The 20105-nt window shown below is 33.3% G+C and overlaps 1 protein-coding gene across 3 annotated transcripts in view; it reads right to left on the reverse strand.

Annotated features, from left to right (window-relative positions):
• Positions 1-19171, reverse strand: part of LOC133640750 (lysyl oxidase homolog 3B-like) — a 40255-nt gene extending 21084 nt beyond the window's left edge. For 2 of the 3 annotated variants that reach the window (XM_062034329.1, XM_062034326.1), the window contains exons 1-7: positions 18918-19171; positions 16169-16513; positions 15931-16094; positions 12974-13191; positions 5251-5461; positions 2596-2776; positions 742-896 (exon numbers count right to left, since the gene is read on the reverse strand). In XM_062034329.1, the coding sequence (XP_061890313.1) occupies positions 742-896; positions 2596-2776; positions 5251-5461; positions 12974-13191; positions 15931-16094; positions 16169-16505 (1266 nt within the window). In that variant the 5' untranslated portion in view covers positions 16506-16513; positions 18918-19171. The remainder of the gene's footprint in view (positions 1-741; positions 897-2595; positions 2777-5250; positions 5462-12973; positions 13192-15930; positions 16095-16168; positions 16514-18917) is intronic. The other variant, XM_062034327.1, reaches the window with a different exon arrangement.
• Between the last annotated feature and the right edge of the window lie 934 nt (positions 19172-20105).

A 20105-nucleotide genomic window follows, 5' to 3' on the forward strand; every position in this document is an offset into this window, starting at 1 on the left:
TTGGGTGTTGGAATTACCATGAATTATTACACTTAGGTGTTGGAATTACCATGAATTATTACACTTGGGTGTTGGAATTACCATGAATTATTACACTTGGGTGTTGGAATTACCATGAATTATTACACTTGGGTGTTGGAATTACCATGAATTATTACTGTTGGAACTACCATGAATTATTACACTTGGGTGTTGGAATTACCATGAATTATTACTGTTGGAATTACCATGAATTATTACACTTGGGTGTTGGAATTACCATGAATTATTACTGTTGGAACTACCATGAATTATTACACTTGGGTGTTGGAATTACCATGAATTATTACTGTTGGAATTACCATGAATTATTACACTTGGGTGTTGGAATTACCATGAATTATTACTGTTGGAACTACCATGAATTATTACACTTGGGTGTTGGAATTACCATGAATTATTACTGTTGGAATTACCATGAATTATTACACTTGGGTGTTGGAATTACCATTACACTTGGGTGTTGGAATTACCATGAATTATTACACTTGGGTGTTGGAATTACCATGAATTATTACTGTTGGAACTACCATGAATTATTACACTTGGGTGTTGGAATTACCATTACACTTGGGTGTTGGATTTACCATGAATTATTACACTTGACCGAAGACCACCTGTAGTAGACCGAGGACCACCTGTAGTAGACCGAGGACCTGCTGTATCTTGCAGGACAGAAAAGAGTAAAAAGGTGTGTCTGACCGAGTTCTCCAGGCCCATGTAGGGTATGTTGCAGCGCACGGCCGCGTCTTCGGTGTGCTGACAGTCCTCAGACGTGATGTTCTTGAAGGGACACTTCCAGATGGACTTCTCACTACCCACACACCTCACCTCGTTCATGTAGATGGGACCCAGGCCTAAACACACACCCAGGACATTAACGTTCATAAAAGATTTATCTATTTATTTGATTTGTCTTTTTGTTTTATTATATACAGGATAAAACACATAATGTAATAAAAAAGAGAAATATGATAAACAAATAAGTTAAAAAAAAATTGAAAAACTCAGTATAATGTTTTCCACACATTTTTTATATTCATTTATTTTTTTCAATTTCTCTTTTTTTCCCGTTATATTATGTTTATTATTTATTATGTTTTATATTCATTTGTTTTTTCAATTTCTCTTTTTTTTCCGTTATATCATGTTTATTATTTATCATGTTTTATATTCATTTATTTTTTCAATTTCTCTTCTTTTTTCGTTATATTATGTTTATTATTTATTATGTTTTATATTCATTTATTTTTTTAATTCCTCTCTTTTTTCGTTATATTATGTTTATTATTTATTATGTTTTATATTCATTTGTTTTTTCAATTTCTCTTTTTTTCCCGTTATATCATGTTTATTATTTATTATGTTTTATATTCATTTACTTTTTCAATTCCTCTTCTTTTTTCGTTATATTATGTTTATTATTTATTATGTTTTATATTCATTTATTTTTTCAATTTATCTTTTTTTTTCGTTTTATTATGTTTATTATTTATTATTTATTATGTTTTATAATCATTTATTTTTTCAATTTCTCTTCTTTTTTCATTATATTATGTTTATTATTTATTATTTATTATGTTTTATATTCATTTATTTTTTCAATTTCTCTTTTTTTCGTTATATTATGTTTATTATTTATTATGTTTTATATTCATTTGTTTTTTCAATTTCTCTTTTTTTTTCGTTATATCATGTTTATTATTTATTATGTTTTATATTCATTTATTTTTTCAATTCCTCTTCTTTTTTCGTTATATTATGTTTATTATTTATTATGTTTTATATTCATTTATTTTTTCAATTCCTCTCTTTTTTCCGTTATATTATGTTTATTATTTATTATGTTTTATATTCATTTGTTTTTTCAATTTCTCTTTATTTCCCGTTATATCATGTTTATTATTTATTATGTTTTATATTCATTTATTTTTTCAATTTCTCCTTTTTTTCGTTTTATGTTTATTATTTATTATGTTTTATATTCATTTATTTTTTTAATTTCTCTTCTTTTTTCGTTATATCATGTTTATAATTTATTATGTTTTTATTTATTTTTTCAATTTCTCTTTTTTTTCCGTTATATTATGTTTATTATTTATTATGTTTTATATTTTTTTGGAAGGAGTAGTAGTGAATTAGGCTCTGTCAAAAAATGATATATATATACACATATATATATACATTCCAAGACTTGTATAGACCATAAAAACAGTATATATACACACAAGTGGAATAAAATAAGTTTATCTTGGATTAGACAAACAGACATTTTCCACAGTGTGGAAACACAATGAGAGAAAAAAATTGTCCCTCAGGTAAAGTTCATACATCAGTTGGGGTTTAAAAATCTCAAGTTATTCAAACAATTTCAGTTTTCCAAAAGTGAACTATGTTTATAGTTTGACTCTTGCAATAATAAAGTGATGGGTTGCGAGTTGCTAGTTGCTCCACAACATCTGGCAACGCTGCTTCCAACACTCATTCCTCCTCAGCAGCATGAGGTGTTGGAGGTCAAAGGTTGCAGGCCAGGTGTATTTTGTGTGTGAATCCCACCTTGACCCATGCGTGCCCCCGTCATGGCCTCCTTGGCGCTGCCGAAGCCCAGCTCTCTGCACACCACACTGGCTGACTGCAGGCTCCAGCGGTCGTCACACACCGTGCCCCACTCACTGCCCTTCAACACCTCCACACGACCTTCACCAAGCCTGGCACCACCCTTCAGCCTCACATTGCTCTGGTGGACACACACACACACACACACACACACACACACACACACACACACACACACACACACACACACACACACACACACACACACACACACAGAGTAAGGGTCAGTGGGTTCACTTTACAAACCAAAGGGAAGTAGCCAAAATGTTGGTGCATAGTGTCAGTTCCTAGAAGCCTGTGGCCTACATTTCACTTTGAACAGTAACACTGTGAATAATGAAGTGATTCTTTGGCGTACCACCACATGGAACAGTTTGAGAATACCTGCACTAGACAAATTCTGCCCCTACCTGCTTGCTGTGTGACAAATACATATACACACATTTGTGTACATATATACACACATTAATAAACATACATATATATATATATATATACACATATATGTATATATACAGTATGTACATATATACTGTACATATACGTATATACAGTATATATGTGTATATATATATATATAAATATATATATACACATACAGGTCAATATACATATATGTGTCTATACATGTGTGCATATACTGTATATATGTATACATATATGTATACACATGCGTGTGTATACATATATGTGTATATATGTATATATATATACACACATGTATTCATATGTATATACATTCACGTATATACGTGTATATATATATATATATACAGATATATATATATATATACACACATGCATGTATACACTTATATACATACGTGTATATATACAGTATATACATCAATATGTATATATACATATACATTTTGGTGTATATTGTGTACACACAGTTGTATTTATATACACATGTGTATATATACACATGTATATATATATATATAATATAAATACAAATACATATGTTTATGTATATATACATATACAGTATATGTATACAGTATGTATACATATATACCAATATATGTATACATATTTACATATATACACACACAGGTATATTTACATTTATACGTATATATACACACATGTATATACTGTATACATATGTATACATATATACACATGCATATATACACACATGTACACGTATATATATACATACATATATGTATATATTATGGTGTGTGTGTGTATATATATATATATATATATATATATATATATATATATATATATATATATATATATATATATATATATATATATATATATATATATATATATACTGTATATATTCATATATATATATATATATATGAATATATACAGTATATATATATATATATATATATATATATATAAATATATATATATATATATATATATATATATATATATATATATATATATATATATATATATATATATATATATATATATATATATATATATATATATATATATATATATATATATATATATATATATATATTTATATATATATATATATATATATATATATATACTGTATATATTCATATATATATATATATATATATATGAATATATACAGTATATATATATATATATATATATGTATATTTTTTTGGATAATCTAATTAAGACATATATATATATATATATATATATATACACACATATATATATATATATATATATATATATATATATATATATATATATATATGTGTGTATATATATATATATATATATATATATATATATATATATGTCTTAATTAGATTATCCAAAAAAATATACATATATATATATATATAGCCTACATATATATATATATATATATATATATATATATATATATATATATATATATATATATATATATATATATATATATATATATATATAATATATATATATACATATATATATATATATATATATATATATATATATGTATATATATATATATATATATGTATATATATATATATATATATATATATATATATAATATATATATATATATATATATATATATATAATATATATATATATATATATATATATATATATATATATATATATATATATATATATATATATGTATACTGTATATATTCATATATATATAAATATTCATATATACAAATTTCGTAAGACAAGATAGTATATTATTGTAAAGTATATTTAGAGGCCTTATAAAATGATGTGGGGGGCCACATTTGGCCCCTGGGCCTAGAAGTGTGACATGTGCTTCAGATGATGAATGCAACATAATCCTCACTAAAAAAAAAAAAAAAGCATCTTTTTGTCCCGATCCTCGCCATGTATCCTCAGTTTATAGACGATCCTCGCCACGTATCCTCAGTTTATAGATGATTTATAGATGATCCTCGCCACGTGTCCTCGGTTTATAGATGATGCTCGCCACGTATCCTTGGTTTATAGATGATCCTCGCCACGTATCCTCGGTTTATAGCCTCCTACTAAACAGGCCCGGGACATGATTTATAATCTCAAACTAACTTTCACCAACTCTGAGGCGCCGCAGCAGCTCGTGGGCTCAGTATGTCAACAGTTAGCTCTGTGTGATGGCAACGTTACCGAGGTTCTGGGCTTCTTCTTCTTCAAGCCGCTGGTCTGCAGGAAGAGCGGCCCCGCCATGCAGCCGACCACGGCGGGCGAGCCGCCCTTGCAGGTCGACGTGCCGTTGGCCGCGTTGAACCGCAGGGGGCAGGCCGCCAGGTGCACCTCCGTGCCCGCGCACGCCACCGAGTGGACGCGGAAGACGTTCTTCTGACGCTCCAAGAACAACCTGCAGGGGATGCAGACACATGGTCCATTAGTAGAAGTATAGCTAACCCCTTGTGGAGGGGGGCGTGGCCCGCGGGCCTGCCGCGGAACGGGGTGTGCAAGGACCGGCCTCGAAGACAGCGACAGGTGCGTGGATGGCCCAGGTGGGCCTTGTTATCTAATCACCTGTCGCCTTCATTAGCAGCAGCCGGAGCGAGACACGGAGTTAGAGTTGGAGTGGGAGCCAGAGAGAGAGAGAGGGACACGGACTCGGAAAAAGGAAGACATTTTGCTGGAAAGCAAAAGCCGAGCAATCTGTATGCAAATAAAAACAGTGTTGGACCCAGAAATCCGGGCTCTCGTGGCAGTGTGTGGTGGTCCGAGGAACCCGCTAGAGGGCAACCTCTACAATTTGGCGCCCAACAAAAGCGGGCCACCAGAGGAGATGGAAGCCGACCCCCTGGCAGCGTTTACCAACATTCTTGTGGAGTTGACGACGAACGTCAAAACTACCGTCAATTCCGGACTATAAGCTGCTAATTTTTTTCCCCTACACTTTAAACCCAGTGGCTTACAAGACGGTGCGGCTAATTTATGGATTTTTCTTTGCTAAAGTGTTTGTTTGTGCTATTAGGCACCATCTTCGCACTCTGGAGGCGCCGCAGTGTCCTTCCATATTTTATTTTTTAAACATGAAGTAGAGCGCCGTTTCGTCTTCCCGCCGTCCATAGCGTTTCTACTCGTGTGAATCCTTCATTCACGGTTTTACAATTCAACTAAAACAATTCGTACATGTCTTTTCTTATTTTTTTTTTTACTTTTAATACATTTGGAAAATTGACCAAAAAAACTCACATTGTCATTATAGGGTATTGTGTGTAGAATTTTGAGGACCATTTTTTTAAAATTGTATTTTATTTTTTCCATTTTGGAATAAGGCTGAAAAAAGTGACGCGCTGTGAATACTTATGTACATGTGTTTTCTTAAGGTTTTTTTACTTTTAATACATACATTTAGAGACCTGGCTTTCTGCTCCGCCGCTCCCAGTCTGTGGAACGCTCTCCCTGACCACCTGAGGGAACCACAGACTGTGGATGCTTTTAAAAAAGGCTTTAAAACCCTTCTTTTAAAAAAAAAATAATATATTTTTAGTTCTAGTTTTTATTTTTATTATCTTTTTATTTATTTTCTTAATACACTGTAGCACTTTGAGGTTGTCTGCTCAACGTAAAGTGCTTTTTACAAATAAAATCTATAATTTAGAAAATAAACAAAAAAAACCTGACATTGTCATTATAGGGTATTGTGTGTAGAAGTTTGAGGACCATTTTATTTATTTATTTATTTTCATTTTGGAATAAGGCTGAAACATAAAATGTGGAAAAAATTACGCGTTGTGAATACTTATGTACATGTCTTTTCTTAAATTTTTACTATGAATACATTTGGAAAATTATTTTTAAAAAAACTCACATTGTCATTATAGGGTATTGTGAAATAATTTTGAGGACAATTGTTTATTTTGATTTTTTTCGTTTTCGGAATAAGGCTGAAACATAACAAAATGTGGAAAAAATGACGTGCTGTGAATACTTATGTACATGTGTTTTCTTACGTTTTTTACTTTTAATACATACATTTAGAGATTGGTCTTTCTGCTCCGCCGCTCCCAGTCTGTGGAACGCTCTCCCTGACCCTCTGAGGGAACCACAGACTGTGGATGCTTTTAAAAAAGGCTTTAAAACCCTTCTTTAAAAAAAATATATATATATTTTTAGTTCTAGTTTTTTTTTTGTTGTTTTTTTTTAATACACTGTAGCACTTTGTTTGCTCAATGTAAAGTGCTTTTTACAAATAAAATCTATAATTTAGAAAATTAACAAAAAAAACCTGACATTGTCATTACAGGGTATTGTGTGTAGAAGTTTGAGGACCATTTTTGAAAATGTTCTTTTCTTTTTGGAATACGGCTGAAAAATAAAATGTGTAAAAAGTGAATACTTTCCGTACGCACTGCACCACGGTTGCTTGGCAACCATACCGCAAAATGGTGCTGTAAGAGTGTTTGTGGACACATTAAGTGTGCTTTCCCGGGATGTACAGTACACTAATCCAAAGTATTTCAAGGGGAGAGAGTTTCTAGACCTTTCCTTTCACACACACCTGGGAGAAAAAGGCACACAATTCTCCTCGTGCTCCTGCGAGACGTCTGCGTGGGGAAAGAGCAAAAAGCCTCCCTTTCTGTGCTCCTTGGCAGGAATGTGAGCGGCGAAGGCAAACATCCTCGTCCGTGTCAAAGCACATCTGTTCACATGAGACATATTGCCACTACAAGCCAGGACTGAAAGGGAAAGTTGGGAGTTACAAAAAAAAAGCCACCCACGCTACTGGATATATCACCTCACCCACGCTACTGGGTATATCACCTCACCCATCTCACCCACGCTACTGGATATATCACCTCACCCATCTCACCCACGCTACTGGATATATCACCTCACCCATCTCACCCACGCTACTGGATATATCACCTCACCCACCTCAGCCACGTTACTGGATATATCACCTCACCCACGCTACTGGATATATCACCTCACCCATCTCACCCACGCTACTGGATATATCACCTCACCCATGCTACTGGATATATCACCTCACCCATCTCACCCACGCTACTGGATATATCACCTCACCCATCTCACCCACGTTACTGGATATATCACCTCACCCATCTCACCCACGTTACTGGATATATCACCTCACCCATCTCACCCACGCTACTGGATATATCACCTCACCCATCTCACCCACGCTACTGAGTATATCACCTCACCCATCTCACCCACGCTACTGGATATATCACCTCACCCACGCTACTGGGTATATCACCTCACCCATCTCACCCACGCTACTGGATATATCACCTCACCCATCTCACCCACACTACTGGGTATATCACCTCACCCATCTCACCCACGCTACTGGGTATATCACCTCACCCATCTCACCCACGCTACTGGGTATATCACCTCACCCATCTCACCCACGTTACTGGATATATCACCTCACCCATCTCACCCACGCTACTGGATATATCACCTCACCCATCTCACCCACGCTACTGAGTATATCACCTCACCCATCTCACCCACGCTACTGGATATATCACCTCACCCACGCTACTGGGTATATCACCTCACCCATCTCACCCACGCTACTGGATATATCACCTCACCCATCTCACCCACACTACTGGGTATATCACCTCACCCATCTCACCCACGCTACTGGGTATATCACCTCACCCATCTCACCCACGCTACTGGATATATCACCTCACCCATCTCACCCACGCTACTGGGTATATCACCTCACCCATCTCACCCACGCTACTGGATAGATCACCTCACCCATCTCACCCACGCTACTGGATATATCACCTCACCCATCTCACCCACGCTACTGGGTATATCACCTCACCCACGCTACTGGGTATATCACCTCACCCACGCTACTGGGTATATCACGTAATCCTGCAGGGGAAATGCTCGTTTGCTACAAAGTCTGGAGAGACGCAATAAACAAGTCCTTTGACAAGTAGCGATAAACCAGAGTTTAGTCCAAAGTAATAATAAATACAAAAGCAGTGAAGTTGTGTAAAAGGTAAATAAAAAGAGAATACAACAAATCCTTTTCAACTTATAATAAATTGAATAGACTGCAAAGACGAGATATTTCACGTTCACACCGGAAAACGTTGTTATTTTTGGCAAATATTAGCTCATTTGGAATTTGATGCCTAAAGTGGTATTATAAATGTCCATTGTGGGATCCATTTGTGATTTATAGTTTATAATATGGAGAAGATAACTGCTTTTTAATTAATTATGAAGTGGAGAAATGTACTTCATACTGGGGAAAAAATGGGTGAATTATGTCACAACACATAAGCCTGACTTGTAATTTCTCGAATGAGTGATTATACTGCCTAAAAAAAAGAGTACCCCCTTTATGTCTCTCTCTACATATATATATATATATATATATATATATATATATATATATATATATATATATATATATATATATATATATATATATATATATATATATATATATATATATTTTTTTTTTATTTTTTTTTTTTAAGTATTTTTTTTTTTTTTTATAATTACTAACTATCTGTTTATATTATTTTATTTTATTTCTGATTATTATTATTATTTTATTTTTATTTTTTTTTAACTTGTTTTTCTTTATTTAATTGACTTATTGGTAGGGATGTCCGATAATGGCTTTTTGCCGATATCCGATATATTGTCCAACTCTTTAATTACCGATACCGATATCAACCGATACCGATATCAACCGATATATGCAGTCGTGGAATTAACACATTATTATGCCTAATTTGGACAACCAGGTATGGTGAAGATAAGGTACTTTTTTAAAAAAATTAGTAAAATAAGATAAATAAATTAACATGTTTAAAAAAAGCTGGCACATATTATTATGATAGTATTATAAATGTCCATTGTGGTATCCTTTTGTGATTTATAGTTTATAATATGGAGAAGATAACTGCTTTTTAATTCATTATGAAGTGGAGAAATGTACTTCATACTGGGGGAAAAATGGGTGAATTATGTCACAACACATAAGCCTGACTTGTAATTTCTCGAATGAGTGATTATACTCCCTAAAAAAAAAAAAAGAGTACTCCCTTTATGCCTATATATATATATATATATATATATATATATATATATATATATATATATATATATATATATATATATATATATATATATATATATATATATATATATATATATATTTTTTTTTTTTTTTTAGATTTTTTTTAAGTTTATTTTTTATTTTTTATAATTACTAACTATCTGTTTATATTATTTTATTTTATTTCTGATTATTATTATTATTTTATTTTTATTTTTTTTAAACTTGTTTTTCTTTATTTAATTGACTTATTGGTAGGGATGTTCGATAATGGCTTTTTGCCGATATCCGATATTCCGATATTGTCCAACTCTTTAATTACCGATACCGATATCAACCGATACCGATATCAACCGATATATGCAGTCGTGGAATTAACACATTATTATGCCTAATTTGGACAACCAGGTATGGTGAAGATAAGGTACTTTTTAAAAAAAATTAGTAAAATAAGATAAATAAATTAACATGTTTAAAAAAAGCTGGCACATATTATTATGATAGTATTATAAATGTCCATTGTGGTATCCTTTTGTGATTTATAGTTTATAATATGGAGAAGATAACTGCTTTTTAATTCATTATGAAGTGGAGAAATGTACTTCATACTGGGGAAAAATGGGTCAATTATGTCACAACACATAAGCCTGACTTGTAATTTCTCGAATTAGTGATTATACTGCCTAAAAAAAAGAGTACTCCCTTTATGTCTCTCTCTACATACATATATATATATATATTTTTATATATATATTTTTTATATATATATATTTTTTTATAATTACTAACTATCTGTTTATATTATTTTATTTTATTTCTGATTATTATTATTATTATTTTTTTTTTTTTAACTTGTTTTTCTTTATTTAATTGACTTATTGGTAGGGATGTCCGATAATGGCTTTTTGCCGATATCCGATATTCCGATATTGTCCAACTCTTTAATTACCGATACCGATATCAACCGATACCGATATCAACCGATATATGCAGTCGTGGAATTAACACATTATTATGCCTAATTTGGACAACCAGGTATGGTGAAGATAAGGTACTTTTTAAAAAAATGAGTAAAATAAGATAAATAAATTAAAAACATTTTCTTGAATAAAAAAGAAAGTACAACAATATAAAAACAGTTACATAGAAACTAGTAATGAATGAAAATGAGTAAAATTAACTGTTAAAGGTTAGTACTATTAGTGGAGCAGCAGCACGCACAATCATGTGTGCTTACGGACTGTATCCCTTGCAGACTGTATTGATATATATTGATATATAATGTAGGAAGCAGAATATTAATAACAGAAAGAAACAACCCTTTTGTGTGAATGAGTGTAAATGGGGTGGGTTGGTGCACTAATTGTAAGTGTATCTTGTGTTTTTTATGTGGATTTAATAAAAAAAAACAAAAAAAACAACAACAAAAAAAAAAACGATACTGATAATAAAAAAAACGACACCGATAATTTCCGATATTACATTTTAACGCATTTATCGGCCGATAATATCGGCAGACCGATGTTATCGGACATCTCTAATTGAAACCATTCCAACATCAACACATTCCACTCATCCTGGACATTCAAACTGACACTTCCCCAAGTTCCACACCAAACTCCGGTTTTCCTGGAAATTTAAACTGTTCAACATTCAAACTATTCTTACATTCATACTACATTCTGTCAGCCTTTCACTTCAACTTCAGCAATTCAGTGATGACTTCATCCAGTAATCTTTGAGATGACCTCATCCAGTAATCCGGTGGGGGGGTTTGGGGTGTATATAATTTTTTTTTTTTTTTACATAAATAAATACAATCATGTGTGCTTACGGACTGTATCCCTGCAGACTGTATTGATCTATATTGATATATAATGTATATATTGTGTTTTTTATGTTGATTTCAAAAAATAAAAAATAAATAAATAATTTTTTTTTTTTTTTTTTTTACATAAATAAGTACAATCATGTGTGCTTACGGACTGTATCCTTGCAGACTGTATTGATCTATATTGATATATAATGTATATATTGTGTTTTTTATGTTGATTTAAAAAATAAATAAATAAATAATTTTTTTTTTTTTTTTTTTACATAAATAAATACAATCATGTGTGCTTACGGACTGTATCCCTGCAGACTGTATTGATCTATATTGATATATAATGTATATATTGTGTTTTTTATGTTGATTTCAAAAAATATTTTTTTTTTTTTTAAAAACTTCTTTCTTTTTTCTTTTTTTTTTACATAAATAAATACAATTATGTGTGCTTACGGACTGTATCCCTGCAGACTGTATTGATTTATATTGATATATAATGTATATATTGTGTTTTTTATGTTGATTTCAAAAAAATAAAAAAATAAAAAAAACAACTTTTTTTTTTTTTTTTTTTACATAAATAAATACAATCATGTGTGCTTACGGACTGTATCCCTGCAGACTGTATTGATTTATATTGATATATAATGTATATATTGTGTTTTTTATGTTGATTTAAAAAAAAAACAAAAAAAACAAACATTTTTTTAAAAAATTTCCTGTGCGGCCCGGTACCGGTCCGCGGACCGATTGGTACCGGGCCGCGCAAGAAATTAAAAAATAAATAAATAAATAAATAAAAAAAATGTTTTTTATTATTTTTTTTTTTAATCAACATAAAAAACACAATATATACATTATATATCAATATAGATCAATGGTGGTTGGGGACCACTGCTTTAGTGGACAAGGTGGGCCCCTAGGTAAAAAAGGTTCAGAACCTCTGATCCAAGAGAACAAGTACCGACCTGTAGAAGTTCTTGTTGACCTTCCTCTCGTGAGGGAATCCCAGCATGCCGCAGACCACACGGGTGTTCCTGGCCGTCCAGCCCACGTCGCAGACCTGCGCCCAGCCGTCCTTGTACTTCACCTCCACCACGCCCTCCGTGACCGGCAGCTTCTTCTTGGCCGCCGCCACCACCGGCCGGAGACGCACCTCCTCCAGTTGGTCCTCGTCCACGTGAGCCTGGCGGCACGATAACAAAAATAATAAATTGCCAGGTTGGCGTCTTGCCAGATTTTGTGTGAAAACAGAATTGATATTCCTGCTGTAGGAGCACTTGCATTCAGAGGAGGAGCTACACCAGTTTTACACTAAATGTGGATTGTTATGATCATGCTTAAAGATGTTTGCTCATGCAACCTGTGATATTACTATCTGAATAAATCCATCCATCCATTTTCTACCGCTTGTCCCTTTTGGGGTCGCTTGAGCCTATCTCAGCTGCATTCGGGCGGAAGGCGGGGTACACCCTGGACAAGTCGCCACCTCATCGCAGGGCCAACACAGATAGACAGACAACATTCACACCCACATTCATATTTTTTTTAATTAATATCTTTCGAAAAGAACAAAAACAGCAATTTTAAAATGTGAAAAAAAGAGCAAAAAATCGTAATGAGAAAAAGCTAACATTTAACTAATAATATATAGGTTTTTATTTTTATTTATATATATATATATATATATATATATATATATATATATATATATATATATATATATATATATATATATATATATATATATATATATATATATATATATGTGTGTGTGTATATGCTTCTGATATTCTATAAATTACATTTTGGTCCTAAATTAAGTATTTTCAAGCATAAAAATGGTCTTGTATTGATGTACGCTTTGTTATTTTCAGTCCTGTTACTATAAAGAGCAGTTATTGGCTTAGAACCGAGTACAAAATAAAATAAAGTTCCCTGAGATGCTTTTAAACAATTATAATATTCAGTCGCAATTAATTGCAGTTTGTTCATAGTTAACTCAAAATGAATCACGATTAATGGCAGATGTAATTTGATACGTGGAACTGGTAGGAGGGGCTATTTTTTTCTCTTTTTATATATATATATATATATATATATATATATATATATATATATATATATATATATATATATATATATATATATATATATATATATATATATATATTAGGGCTGCAACTAACGATTAATGTGATAATCAATTAATCTGTCGATTATTACTTTGATTAATCGATTAATAATCGGATAAAAGAGACAAACTACATTTCTATCCTTTCCAGTATTTTATTGAAAAAAACAGCATACTGGCACCATACTTATTTTGATTATTGTTTCTCAGCTGTTTGTACATGTTGCAGTTTATAAATAAAGGTTTATTTTATTTTTTTATTTTTTATTTTTTTTATTTTTTTATGCATGCGCATAGCATAGATCCAACGAATCGATGACTAAATTAATAGGCAACTATTTTTATAATCGATTTTAATCGATTAGTTGTTGCAGCCCTAATACATATATATATAGTAATAAAATAAAAAATAAATAAATACAAATTAAATAAATAAAAATATAAAATAAAATAAAAATTACAAAACTAAATCAATAAATAAAAGAAAAGAAAGTACTAATAAATACATTTAAAAAATAAAATAAAATACAAATTACAAAACTAAATACATAAAATAAAAATACATTTTACCTGACGCACCTGCAAAATATGGGGACTTTTCGTGCATGTTAAAGGCCTCAAAAAAGCGTCCATTCGTATAGAAGAAGAAAAACTGCAATTTCAATAGTGTATATATATATATATATATATATATATATATATATATATATATATATATATATATATATATATATATATATATATATATATATATATAGTAATAAAATAAAATAAAAAGAATAAATACAAAATAAATAAATAAAAATATAAAATAAAATAAAAATGACAAAACTAAATAAATTAAAATAAAATACAAATAAATAAATCTAGAAAAATAAATAAATAATAAAATACCAATAACAAAAATAAATAAATAAAATGAAATACATTTTACCTGACGCGCCTGCAAAATATGGGACTTTTCGTGCATGTTAAAGGCCTCAAAAAAGCGTCCATTCGTATAGAAGAAAAAAAACTGCAATTTCAATAGTGTATATATATATATATATATATATATATATATATATATATATATATATATATATATATATATATAAATATATATATATATATATATAGTAATAAAATAAAATAAAAATAATAAATACAAAATAAATAAATAAAAATATAAAATAAAATAAAAATGACAAAACTAAATAAATTAAATTAAAATACAAATAAATAAATCTAGAAAGATAAATAAATAATAAAATACCAATAACAAGAATAAATTTAAAAAATGAAATACATTTTACCTGACGCACCTGCAAAATATGGGGACTTTTTGTGCATGTTAAAGGCCTCAAAAAAGCGTCCATTCGTATAGAAGAAAAAAAACTGCAATTTCAATAGTGTGTGTGTGTATATATATATATATATATATATATATATATATATATATATATATATAGTAATAAAATAAAATAAAAATAATAAATACAAAATAAATAAATAAAAATATAAAATAAAATAAAAATGACAAAACTAAATAAGTTAAAATAAAATACAAATAAATAAATCTAAAAAAATAAATAAATAATAATACCAATAACAAAAATAAATAAATAAAATGAAATACATTTTACCTGACGCGCCTGCAAAATATGGGGACTTTTCGTGCATGTTAAAGGCCTCAAAAAGGTATGTATAGAAGACAAACCAGCAATTTCAATAGTATATAAATAGTAATAAAATATAGTTTTAAAAAATTAAATAAATTAACAAATTAAATTAAATAAAAAATCTAATCACCTCGATGACGTTGGTGTCCACGAAGCCGGGGATCCTCTCGTCTTTGCACACCACTCCGGCGTCTTCGTCGTGGGTGCAGTCGCTGTTCCCCCAGCCCCGAGACTTGCACAGGTGGACGCTCTTCTCGCCCCCGCCGCACATCACGTTGTCCAGCCAGATTTGACCTGCACGGGCGGGGAGGGGCCTGGTCATTCTTAGTCCCACGCCTGATGTCTGTCGGAGAGCTAGCCACGCCTACCTTGCCCCTTGCCGTACTTGGCGCTGTGCGTCCACCCGGTGGCGGCCACGAAGCCCAGCTGGCGGCACAGCACGTTGGCGTTGGCGATGGAGAAGTCGTCGTCACAGATGGTGCCCCACTCGCCCTTGTGGAAGAGCTCCACGCGGCCCTCGTTGTGTTTGCGCGGGTAGCCGGCCAGCCGCACCTTTAACCTCTCCGCCAGCGGCTGCGGGGTGGCGAGCGGCGGCGAGGGGCCGGGGGCGGCGAGCGTGGTGGCGCCGGCCGGCGTCGACTGCGCCGAGCAGCGCGGCGAACACATGGCGACGAGGAGGAGGAGGAAGTGCTTTGCAGCCAACATTATTTTACCTGGGGAAAGAACAAAATAACTTACTTTATTCCTGCTTGTTAAAAGAACAATTATGTAAATTCAGCCACTTTTTTCCTACGTTTTGAACCCTGCGGCTTATAAAACGGTGAAGCTAAATTATGGATTTTTATTCATAATGCAAAATTATTTTTTTTAAACACAAGCAAATACATTGAATAGGTGCGTTATTGTTTGTGCTACGGCGCCATCTTGTACATTCTGTTTCGACCAAAGAGTACAATTGCCGTCCATAGCGTTTCTACTCGTACAAGTCCAAGTCACGTTTGTAAGTTTTACAAAATCCCATGCGAGACGTCCGTAGGAGTGTTTTTACGCACATTTGTACGTGCTCTTGAAATGTAATGAAGCTAGCGTTGTCAGCGTGAGCTAATATGCTAACCCGCTTACAAGCGTTTTTGCTAGTGTTTATTGATAGCATGCTAACAGTTAACAAATGTCACATACCGAGTTTTATGACTCTGGTGTAAGGCTGGGGAATTAAACGGAAAAAAATGGAAAATTAGCACTTTAATGTTAGCATGCTAACAGTTAACAAATGTCACATACCAAGTTTTATGACTCTGGTGTGAGGCTGGGGAATTAAACGAAAAAAAAGTGTAAAATTAGCACTTTAATGTTAGCATGCTAACAGTTAACAAATGTCACATACCAAGTTTTATGACTCTGGTGTAAGGCTGGGGAATTAGACAAAAAAAAAAGTGTAAAATTAGCACTTTAATGTTAGCATGCTAACATTAGCATGCTAACAGTTAACAGTCACATACCAAGTTTTATGACTGGTGTAAACGGTTGCAAAACTAGCTTAGAAAGTTAGCATGCTAATGTTAACAAGCTGAGGTTAGCATGCTAACAGTCAGCTTGCGTCACATACCAAGTGATATGACTAAGTTGTAAGGCTGGGGAATTAGACAAAAAAAAAGTGTAAAATTAGCACTTTAATGTTAGCTTGCTAACATTAGCATGCTAACAGTTAACAGTCACATACCAAGTTTTATGACTGGTGTAAACGGTTGCAAAACTAGCTCAGAAAGTTAGCATGCTAATGTTAACAAGCTGAGGTTAGCATGCTAACAGTTAGCTTGTGTCACATACCAAGTGATATGACTAAGTTGTAAGGCTGGGGAATTAGACAAAAAAAAGTGTAAAATTGGCATTTTAATGTTAGCATGCTAACATTAGCATGCTAAGAGTTAACAGTCACACACCAAGTTTTATGACTGGTGTAAACGGTTGCAAAACTAGCTCAGAAAGTTAGCATGCTAACAGTTTACAGTCACATACCAAGTTTTATGACTGGTGTAAACGGTTGCAAAACTAGCTTAGAAAGTTAGCATGCTAATGTTAACAAGCTGAGGTTAGCATGCTAACAGTTAGCTTGTGTCACATACCAAGTGATATGACTAAGTTGTAAGGCTGGGGAATTAGAAAATAAAGGGTAAAATTAGCACTTTAATGTTAGCATGCTAACATCAGCATGCTAACAGTTAACAGTCACATATCAAGTTTTATGACTTGTGTAAACGGTTGCAAAACTACTTCATAAAGTTAGCATGCTAATTTTAACATGTTAGCAGGCTAACGTTAGCATGCTAACAATTAGCTTGTGTCACATACCAAGTTTTATGACTGGTGTAAACGGTTGCAAAACTAGTTCAAAAAAAGTTATCATGCTAATTTTAACATGTTAGCAAGCTAACGTTAGCATGCTAACAGTTAGCTTGTATCACATACCAAGTTATATGACTAAGGTGTATGGCTGGGGAATTAGAGAAAAAAGTTAGCACTTTAATGTTAGCATGCAGTCAGAAGGTTAGATGAAACGAATGAAAAACACTTTAATTTTTAGCATGGTTAGATGAACTCATGAAAAACACTTTAATGTTAGCATGGTTAGATGAATGAATGAAAAACACTTTAATGTTAGCATGGTTAGATGAACGAATGAAAAACACTTTGTTAGCATGGTTAGATGAACGAATGAAAAACACTTTGTTAGCATGGTTGGATGAACGAATGAAAAACACTTTAATGTTAGCATGGTTAGATGAACTCATGAAAAACACTTTGTTAGCATGGTTAGATGAACTCATGAAAACACTTTGTTAGCATGGTTAGATGAACGAGTGACAAACAGGCGTGCTGGCACAGTACGTGAAGGTACAACAAAAACAAGGACTCCCACCGGAAGTGGAAGCAAAACAAAAGCATTAGGACAGGAAATGAAAGTCATTAAAAAAGAAAAGTGGGAACTATAGAGTGGAATCACAACATGAGTTCTAGTGGAAAATGATCAAAAGTGAATACAAAGTGACGACTTTAGTTCCGTGCAGGTGTCGCCGACATCTAATAGTTACTAACTGTGTCGTGTTTCCTGCCGCTTACCTTCTTTGTGCACAACGAGGCGCGTGGAAGACGTCCACGATGGCTGCAAACTGCTGAGGTAAACAAAGCGCAGTTAGACAAGAGAAGAGTCCACGGAGATCCACGCTCGCTCACTCGCTCACTCAGACTGCCAGCTGTACAGGCGAGGGAGGGCTGGGGCTACACACGCACTCTTTCATGACTCCCACTCCCACTCCCACTCCCCCTTGCAGAGCAGCGCGGGGGTGGGAGAGAAGAGAGAGAGAAAAAAAGAGTCTAAAACGTGACTGCTCTTCTTTTTCCTACAGCATTCCCCACATGGGTCACGTGACTCGAGGCGCGAGCCACGGTGACGTCACACTTCTTTTTAGGTCCACTCAGGGTATTCTAGCACCATCAAGTTAAACACACACAACTAGATGAGGTCATTCCTGGAGGAACTAGAAGAGGTCATTCCTGGAGGAAGTAGAAGAGGTCATTCCTGGAGGAACTAGGTGAGGTCATTCCTGGAGGAACTAGATGAGGTCATTCCTGGAGGAAGTAGAAGAGGTCATTCCTGAGGAACTAGATGAGGTCATTCCTGGAGGAACTAGGTGAGGTCATTCCTGGGAGAACTAGGTGAGGTCATTCCTGGAGGAAGTAGAAGAGGTCATTCCTGGAGGAACTAGGTGAGGTCATTCCTGGAGGAACTAGATGAGGTCATTCCTGGAGGAACTAGGTGAGGTCATTCCTGGAGGAACTAGATGAGGTCATTCCTGGAGGAAGTAGAAGAGGTCATTCCTGGAGGAACTAGGTGAGGTCATTCCTGGAGGAACTAGATGAGGTCATTCCTGGAGGAACTAGAAGAGGTCATTCCTGGAGGAAGTAGAAGAGGTCATTCCTGGAGGAACTAGGTGAGGTCATTCCTGGAGGAACTAGAAGTGGTCATTCCTGGAGGAACTAGAAGAGGTCATTCCTGGAGGAACTAGATGAGGTCATTCCTGGAGGAAGTAGAAGAGGTCATTCCTGGAGGAAGTAGAAGAGGTCATTCCTGGAGGAACTAGAAGAGGTCATTCCTGGAGGAACTAGATGAGGTCATTCCTGGAGGAACTAGAAGAGGTCATTCCTGGAGGAACTAGAAGAGGTCATTCCTGGAGGAACTAGAAGAGGTCATTCCTGGAGGAAGTAGAAGAGGTCATTCCTGGAGGAAGTAGAAGAGGTCATTCCTGG

Source organism: Entelurus aequoreus, linkage group LG23, assembly GCF_033978785.1.
Source record: "Entelurus aequoreus isolate RoL-2023_Sb linkage group LG23, RoL_Eaeq_v1.1, whole genome shotgun sequence".
Classification (NCBI taxonomy): Eukaryota; Metazoa; Chordata; class Actinopteri; order Syngnathiformes; family Syngnathidae; genus Entelurus; species Entelurus aequoreus.